Here is a 9,829-nt window from a genome sequence, read left to right as displayed (position 1 = left end):
ATTCTGTTATTTTATAAATATACTAAAAATGGTAATCTACTTTTTGAACAACTTTATTAGCAGCATCCTTGTAACATTGGATATTCTGCATAATCATTATTCAGTGTGGGAATGACTGTTGCAATGAATCCATTCTTGGACTAATTCTGCTGGTTTTTGTTTGTTAAATAAATGCAACTTTCATTTAGTTTAGTTTCCTCGCTTTTTTTATATGAATGAACAAACACTTAGATGAACTCAGAGACTTTTCTCAACTTTATTGAACTTCAGTTGTCCTCTTTAGAGGTTACTGTGGTTTTAGTTGTCCACCAGATGTCACCGTCAGTGAATTCTTGAAGCGTTAAATTTGTTTTAACACAATTATAGGAAAGCCTCAGTGCTTCATGAGGCTTCATGAGGCTTCATTCGTCCAAGGTTTACTTTGTTTTTGGGTACAGCCAGACTTTTATGGGGTATTTGTTAAATCGCTGCAAACTTCATGATACAAGACCTTCACACGAACGTGTTTGATTGTGAGTCAGTCACACAAGTTGACTCATACTCGTCCATCATGAAACTGAGGCCCCAGTAAAGTGAGAAGAGGTGTTCATCTGCTGTGTGTATGGGGATTGATCTGTTTACCCTCCTGAATCACTGAGGTCTGTCGCTGTCGAGCGTTCCTGCTCCCACGCAGCGATGCCCGCACCAACAGCCAGAAAAACTTTCTCTTGTTTCCCACTTAGCTGAGCCCCCACAGTAAAGTGCTGACGCACGGCCACCCTGACAAAGCAACTCACGCCTGATGCTACCCTCAACGCTGCCTGCCAGCATCCTTGTTGCTGCTTTGAGGTAAGCAGGGCAGAAGAGAGAGACAGGTGGATGGCGTGGCTGGCGGCGTGAGCGACGCCCCTCTCTGGGGCGCAGCAGAGGAATGTTCTCAGCCTGTCATGGCCAGGTTGTGTGATGCGGGAGAGCAGGCAGCCAAGCAGGGCTCTGCTGGCACGTTTGGGATTTGCAGCTATCAGCAGGAGAGATCTGCACTGCAGAGACTGCAGGGGAGGGAGGAGAGCAGTGAGGCTGGTAGGGAATCAGGGAAGCATGGGCTGAAGGGGGGGTGAAGGAAAAAGAAGCAAAAACTGGCTAGCTGATGGTTAGATAAATCCTTTGGAGCGCTCCACTAGGAATACTATGCTTGTTGAGTAAACATCTTATGAGGAAGAAAGACGTCTTGAAGAAAAACGAACACATAGGGTAATGTACTGCTGCATCAGAGAAAACCTCCTTTTCATTGCTTATTTTGGTGGAAAAAACAAACTTCAGCTGGTATGAAATATTAATTTCATTCACCACACGTCATAACAAAACCTACAGATGACATCTCCGCTGTTCAGAGCTCCTTCCTGTGTTTGAGGGCTTTAATTTAAGTGAGTGGTCGGGAATGGATACGTTAAGGAAGTAACAAGGAGAAGTCATTCACAGCTGTCAGAGCGGATCAGCGTGGGTCCAGCCGAACACTCTCATCCTGTCTCCAGGGATTTCACAGATTCCTGTAAGGATTTGTGAAAGTGCATTTAGACATAAACTGTTTTTTTTTTTTGTAAATAGACGTATGTTTAAAATAGGAACAACTGTTAATAGAGTGACTGAATCTACCGCCAGCAGCTGGCGTTATTTATGAGGCTGTTCATGTTTGAGGTCATGGTGTCACCTTGACGTTTACATTCCATTATGGACTGGTGAGAAGTGCACAGTAAACCATTTAGCTGTTAAAGAAGCTTCATTCCGAGTGTTTTCATTTGCAGAGATAATTACCTCAAATTGCACGAGCAGCAGAGCCTTTCCATCTTGCTGATGCGTCCAGTTATGGAAACATTAATCAATGTCAAGCATCAATGAAGTGTGTTACCTGCAAGTCATCATTCTCAGCTGCAGTGGTAACAATTAGACGTGTGGTGATGATTGTACGTTTAATCACAGCAGCTCTAGATGATATTTTTACCTTTTGTTGTATTTGATTACGAGGTGTTCTCATTACTCATTTGTGGATCCTAATGAGGGGTTAGAAAATAATGATGTATCAATAGATAATGTCAATAGGAAAAAAGATTTAAATAAAATGTGGGATAAACATCAGTAGAACAAAAAATTATGTTTCAAAGTTGATTAATACTGAGCTTCAGAATAAAGAATCTGAAACAATTTTGAATTCTTGACAGTTGATGTCCATTAAAGACCATTTTTGATGAAAATTGTGTTTTTTTAAACATGTTTCTGATGATGGAGGACATATATTAAGAAAACTAAGCTGAAGATTGGATTTCTGAGTATTGTTAGTTTAAATGAGCGGACAGAAAAATGTTTGAAAAAGAGCTTAGCTGTTAGGTAGAAAACACACAAGCTCCTTGCTCCACTCCATTCTGATGCATCCAACTGTAACTGACTAGATCCATGGACATTTTTGTTGTCCTTGTCTGAGCTGGCATCTGGTTCTAAACTTTATGGCTGGATAGCTCTAACATTTGTAAACATCCTTATTTTCACTGATAATGTTGGGTTGGGGCTGTATCTAGTGGGAGAGAGTTAAAACAAAGGAATGATGGGAAATAAGGGAAGGCTTACTTTGCACACATGACACCTGCGTTCAGTGTATCCTTGAACGTGCATTTACAAAGACTTTCTATTGGAAGTGATGACTTCTCTATGTTGCCGAGGCCAGTGTGAATGTAGCATAATGTTTGAATTTTGTGTAAAATTTTCCTTTCTAAACAGGAGATTTGACTAGAAATAGCTTATTTTTAAAACCAGCCTCCACTGGTTTATATGAGAAAATGAAATACTTCTAGTTTTTGTCATAACGGCCCCAAAATGAGCAACTGTACTTAACTAAAAGAGACACATCTGTGATGATGGGTAAATTAACCAAAGTATGAATGTGAATGAACAAAAATCAAACAACTTGAATTCATAGTGTAATTCTAATAAAAGTGGTTAAACACGCCAATCAAACGAGGAATTTAAAAGACAGATTTTCACAACAAGGTACTTTCAGACAGTTTTTGTTTTAAAAAAATGTCTATAATACACATTAAATGTTTTGCTCTTTTTTTAAAATAGCCTCTAAAGGTATCTCAATGTAGAACTACTATTGTATCTGATCATTTTATGTTAACAGCTTTGTTAGAGAGCAAAGTGTGCTCCATGTGACTTTCATTTTCATGGAATCTGTCTAATTGTGTCAGAGCTGGAACTGCTTAGCTGGACCTCAGAGCCTCCCTGGGGGCTGATTAGCTTGGCCCATGGCTGCATTTGGAAGATTATGATGGGGTGCAGTACACAGAAGTGGTTGGAGCCGCAGGATGTCGGATGGAAGCCCGGGAAAGACAAAAAAAAAAAAAAAAGAATGCAGCTTAGCATGTACGAGAGGTGACCTTCAGAGAGAGACAAAGAGTCGGTTCAGAATAGAGAAATGTAATGCTCACCCTTGTGCCTATGTCTTTAGATACGTATCTATGAGATTTTATCTTTATTCTTCATTTCAATCTTGAATCATCTCTCACTGGTGGAGGATTTTAGGGTTGTGTGTACCGTGACGCTTTTCTGCATCAGCTGCAGGGTAGAAGTCAGGAAACAATGCAGCAGCACTTTGATTTATTTATTTTACAAATCAGCTGTGTAATATTTCTAGTGCACTCGTTACACAAAGCAAGGAGATTAGAATCAGAAAAAAATCCTGTTAATCTGTGATTTGATGAGACCACCTGGCAAGGTCAGACACAGAGGGAAAAAAAAATGGTCACCTTATTGTACATGATGGATGATCCCATTGTCTGCAGATCTCAGCAACACATTCATATGCAGGATAATGGGTGTTTTTTTTCTTTTTTTTTTTGCACTAATATGAAGCCCAGCTGGGTCATCAGTTCAAGGTGTATGACGATAATCTCATACAGGAAACACAGGCTTCACTGTCCTGCTAATGCAGGTAAACTTTAAAAAACATCCCTCCAATTTAGCATAAATGTAAACCTATGAAGCATATTTTATATTCCAGCCAGGGAGCAGCTTGCAGAGGAGATAAATGAGCTAAGACCTTCCTGCAGCAGATCATTACCTCTGGAAAAAAACATCAGGGAGGTCCCTCCTTAAGTTTTTGGAAAGAAGCCACAGGAGAAGCATAATGCTTATTAAACAGCTGTTGCTCGTGATGCACAGGTGGCGATCAGTATTTGTCCATAAATATTAATGCATAATCAATACAGGCACTTAACCCGTCTGAATGAATAATGGATCGGCTGGTTTTAGCGGCAGAGTACATAACCATTTTTCAGGTAACCCTGGTAATCTGTGATTATGCTGCTGCGAGAAGGCAGCAGGGGTTGTATCAGTGATTTTTCCAGGCTCAACTTGACCTTGACTGAACGACAGAGTTCGCACGAGTCGGGACAGAAGAACAACACAGTTTGCTTCATTTCATGCATTATTGAAGACATACGGAGGTCATCAAGTCCTGACAGAAGAAATGAAAAAGTTTAGAGAGTAGCAGCGTGTGTGCGTTTATGGAGACACACATGATTGGACGGAGATTGGATATCAGATCCGTCCTGGTGTCCTCTGTTCAGCTGCCGCCTGTCACACTTGATCACTATATTTTTAACTCGGATGTCTGACTGATTACCTTCAAGTTCATGCAAATATATATTTGAGAATAACAATAGAGGGATAAGTGACATAAGGTCACTCAAAATATTGCAGAGATACTTGTTCAACATTTATGTTTTTAGTACCGGTATGTTCCTCTCTTTGTATTTTATTATGGAGGAGTTTAATCGGATTGACTTAAACAAACACTCGAATGTGCTTTCCTGCAGGAGAGGAGCGCAGCAGAGAGAATGTGGTGGGGACCGCAGACGCACAGTCGGCCGGTGCCGCTGGAACGGAGGGCAGCTCCAGCCGGCGGAGGCCCCACTGCTGCATCAGAGTAACGGCCGTGCAGGTGCGGAAAGCCCTGTGGGGGATCGCCATGGTGATGTGCGTGTGCTCCTCCTGGGCAGGCTCCACCCAACTGGCCAAGTTGACGTTTAGAAAATTCGACGCCCCGTTCACCCTCACATGGTTCGCCACCACCTGGAACGGCCTCTTCTTCCCGCTCTACTACATCGGCCACCTGTGCAAGAGTCCAGAGAGGCAGACGCCCAAGCAGAGATTCAGGTGACAAGACAAGTGACTGTGCAGGTTAACTAGTGAGGAGACCAAAGTCATGAGGTCCAGACAACTGCAGATCATGGCAAACATTCCAAAAAACGCACAAAAACATGATCTTTTTTACTGATATGCCACAATTAACCTCTAAAGTAGAACAATATTTCGATGCAATAATAAATAAAAAAGAAAACCTGCATTAGTAAACGTTAGTAAAAATAAAATCAGTAATGTGTTTATAAGCTTTTATATGGAATTTATTACATTTTGTACCTTATCAATACTTTTTGAGTGTTATATGCTGCTTATAAAGACATTTATTAGCAGTTGTAGTGTCAATGAATCCATTTCTATTCTTACATTCCAACCAAATCAATATGTTTGAGGCAAGTTGTTAATCAAATCCACTTATTTTAAAATTGCTTCAAAATTAAACAAATTGATTTAAACAAATATAGGAAAAATACCATTTGGATTTATTTTACTGTAAGTGGAAAACACACATGTGATGGCATAAAAAAATAATAAATCCGTCCTTACAGTCCGATTTTGAAGAATTGTTACTGTACAGTGTGGTAGAATGCTCTAAAAATGTCTTCCATTTGTATTATTTTGATGTAGAAAAACAACAGCGACTTTATTAAACTAAAATGTGAATGGATTTGCTATTAATTCTTGTTTGTTTGTTTGTTTGTACGCATATTTAATTTACATTTGATTATCTGGTAATAAATACAAGGAATCTATAGTTTAATAGATTCGCAGCCCTATAATATAAAGTGTGATCAATGTGTTCATCTTTACAAGGCTTTTTTTCAAGTGTGGGACATTTCTTTCCAAAACGAACACTATGAAATTTAACTGTATAACATTACGTCAATGCTTTTTTAAGACATCTCCAAATGCTAATAAATGTCTTCACAAACAGCATATAAACGCTTAAGGTACAAAATGCTTCATAATATAAAGGCTTATAAACACTTTACTAATACTTGTTATTGTCTCATAACTAGGTTATAAAATAATCTTATCGTAAAGCGTTATCAAAATATATCAAAAGAAACTTATTAATCAAAACATTTATCTGTAAAATAAAATGTGGCCAATCTATTCATTTGATTTCTAAAACAAAATAAAAAAGACACTTTTTTGTAGTAGCAAAAGACTAAAGAGAAACAAATAAATAAGCAATCTATATTTTACATAAACAAAACACGTTTTCAGGCAAAAAATTGAATTTCCCCAATGGAAAAAAATAATCATCCACACAGAAAACAAAGCAGAAAAGACATTCAAAGTTAAAGTCTTAACCATTTCATGTCTGAATTTATTTGAAAATATAACAAAATATATAGTGTTTGCTTCCAGTCAAGGTCATACTAAATTAAGTAAAGTCCTGGATTAAATGATAAATTGTGAATTGGCAACATACAGCTCGGAGGGTTTAAGCTTTTTTTTGTGCTCCCACTGATCACAGATGGAACTAATTATAGTTCCATAATAAAATTTAGATTTACAGAAACCTTTGATGATTGTAACACCATAAAATTGTCACGTTTTAAAAAGAGTGCTACATTTTAAGGATAACCGCCTCCTAACAGTCGTAAATGATCAATCAGGCTAATCAGGAGTCACAATTAAAAAGGAAACATGCATTCATCAATCAAATGGACCACTTGACTGATGATGGTTAAAGTTACAGTAAATATAAACAGCTTTACAGTTACAACTCTGTTTCTGTGTGAGGATGCACTCAGGCTTGTAATCCAATTACAAGCCAATTTTCTTTCAGTTGTTCGAATGTAGTCCAAAGGACAAGTTTATCTCTTATCATTGCTCCCCGCTGCGCTATTTGCCTACAAAAGGCAGAGGAGAAAAGGCTGGCGGGGTGTAAGCGGCTGAGCCGCGGGTCTCTGCTCTGTCTTTCCGTTCCAGCGTCGTAATGTAAATCTTCTCATCTTCTTTTTCAAGGGCTCACGCACGAATGTGGGGCTTCCCGCACTTTTGCTGATGTGCTCTGATTATTAAACTCTCAGTTTGCAGTGTGTTCAGCACGCTGAACCCTCTGGTGAATTTTAAACCACGCTCAGGAAGTGAAACCAAAAGATGACATTTACAACAGCTGTTCTGCGTTCCTACATGAAGCATCCAGCCTCCAGGAAAACTGTTTTTTCTGCTTGAGAGGAGATATTTTGTTACTTTGGATTTCCTCCAAAGAATTTTGTTTGACTAGCTTTTGTAATTAATCCATGCGGTTTTAAGAGTTATCTCAATTAAAATTCTGATCTCTGTCCATGCAGAGATAGTTTAGGTAAAATTATTTTTTGTTTTTTCTTCTTGTACTGAACTACTGATAATTCTAATACAGCTCTTTTGCATCTTGCCAGAAGAAGTGGTTTACAATTGAAACAGAATGAGCATTGATGCAGCTCATCTTCTGGGAACGTTGAAAGAAGCTCCTTCCATAACCACCCAAACGATCCCGTGCATGAGACCACACTCTGGAAGTCTGTTGGAGATAAGGGTGGTTACGACCCGACTTAGATCAGCGTTTTAGGGGAAAACACATCTTATGTGACCAATTTGATGAAAAGAAACTTGCATGAAGCAATCATCAAAGTGATGTCTTTGAGTTTCTTTAAAGAGATGCTATCTTGGGAAATGTGTGTGAATATAAATATGTATTTGATCATAAAACACCCTGAAGTCTCTGTTGACTTTTACAGTTTTAGAATGCTACTATTTGTTGAACATCTACATATACAGAGACTCAAATATTAGATGTGGTTTGTTGAAAAACTGGATTAAAAAAAAAACAATGACTGCATAAAAAATCACATTAGAGTCCAACGCATTCTCACTCCCAACTTGTCATATATGGACGTAAGGTTCGGGCGCTCTCCGTGTCCCTTTTTGACATTTTGGGTGTCCCCAATTTTGGGCATCTCATTAAATCAGGGGTTACAACCACTGGGTTGCAAACCGGTACCGATCCAAGGGCTGCTTGGTATCAGACCACAGACACTAATCAGAGGTCTTCAAACCCCAGGACGCAGACCAGTAATCGTAGCGTCCAGGTACTGCGAGGGCTCCTGAACCGTATGTCCATATATGACAAGTTGGACGTGAGAATGTATAGCAGAATCTTGTCTTTTAGTTTAACTGTTTCTTTCTTTCCTTTCCTGTTTTTTTTGTGCAAAAAACATTTTCCAAACTGGGTCCAGCTATTGTAAACAAATATGTTATTGCTTAAACCCTTTATATTTCCTGCAATTAATTGAGTGTAATATGTCTTTTCCCAAATGGGATTTTCAAGAACACCATTTCAGGTTTTCTTTTTTCCCAAACTTTTACAAAATTGCAGTATCACAAAATAAAGCTATGCCTTATAATTTGCTGCATTTTGTTCCAAAATGTTTGCCTTTCTGAAGTGACAACTCTCAAAGTCCCACTCTGACCATCTTTTGGTCTATTCTAATGTGGTCTCTTAATGATTATGATGCGGGTTTTAGCCAAAAAATAAAAAAACTGTAATTTTCTGGGACAGTTTCTGCAGAATCGTAATAATAGGTTGGAAATTAACCTCTGAGTTGTGGGCGGGGCCATTGGTGTAGCGCAACTGCACTCCACCCTTCCCGTCACCATTAATTGAGCTACCTGTTTACACCAGGGGTGTCAAACTCCAGGTTGAGGGCCGGCCTCCTGCTGGTTTTCCAGAAATCCCATCTCATCTGCTGCCGATTACCTGGATCAGGTGTGTTTGGCCAATAAGGAGTTTCAATGGCAGGATGGTTGGAAATTGGGCAACGGCGAGCAATAATGGAGCTTTTCAGCCGTACAGTTTTGTCACAAATACAATCTTTATCAAAGAGCATTTCTATTATTGTCTGCTCCTGGAGCTCAATTTGAATAAAGACTTTCCCAGAAATGCAATTTCAAGCCTAATTTTCCTAACATATGTTCACCATCATCAAAAAGAAACGCCACAAGAGCATCAAAAACACAATTTTCATTGCAGTGGCTCTTTAGCCACAGAGATAGGACTATAAGTCAGTGTTCACACAGCATGAGTTTTTCTTTACAGCTACAGTACTTGGTAAATGTCAGATAGGAGATCTGACGAGTGCTGCAAAAATTAAAGCTGTTATTGGTCGGAATGTAAAGGCTGAACATCTAAAATCAGAAAAAAATGAAGTGCTGTTAAGCCTAAATGTGCTTGTCACTGACGGAATGAGCTGGTTATTGAAGGAGTGTAAGAAATGTGCTTTTAGTGCACAGTCAGCTACCCAGGGTTGAAACGTTCCACAGTGTACCGCTGGACACTAATGTAACACCTGCCAGTCTCCAGTTCATGTGGCTTTATCGCGTTTGCAGGACCTGGTTTTCCCAGGGAGAAGAAGTTACTTTAGAGTGCATACAAATATACGGCAAAATCTCCTAACTAAAAACATATTTTCAGAATAAAAAGAATTATTCTTGAACAGAGGAACGTGCATTATTCTGAGGAGAAAAGACTGCAACAGCGTGAATCGTGACCACCGTGAAGTCCTTTTACGATGTGCGTCCTCTCTTACGTAAGAAGGCCGCGCCTCTCTGACACAGGCCATCGACTTTTAGGCTGTCAGCTTTTATTCAAGGACCTTTTCCTCCA

At 39.2% G+C, this 9,829-nt stretch overlaps 1 protein-coding gene across 2 annotated transcripts in view; it reads left to right on the top strand.

Moving 5' to 3' along the window:
- slc35f3b (solute carrier family 35 member F3b) overlaps positions 1 to 9,829 on the top strand; it is a 52,080-nt gene that overhangs the window by 35,340 nt on the left and 6,911 nt on the right. For both annotated transcript variants that reach the window (XM_024298073.2, XM_024298074.2), the window contains one exon: positions 4,848 to 5,187. In XM_024298073.2, coding sequence (XP_024153841.1) covers positions 4,848 to 5,187 — 340 coding nt within the window. The remainder of the gene's footprint in view (positions 1 to 4,847; positions 5,188 to 9,829) is intronic.

This window comes from Oryzias melastigma, linkage group LG15, assembly GCF_002922805.2.
Source record: "Oryzias melastigma strain HK-1 linkage group LG15, ASM292280v2, whole genome shotgun sequence".
Lineage (NCBI taxonomy): Eukaryota > Metazoa > Chordata > Actinopteri > Beloniformes > Adrianichthyidae > Oryzias > Oryzias melastigma.
Note: the sequence above shows the minus strand (reverse complement) of the source record. Positions and strands in the feature narration are given on the sequence as shown.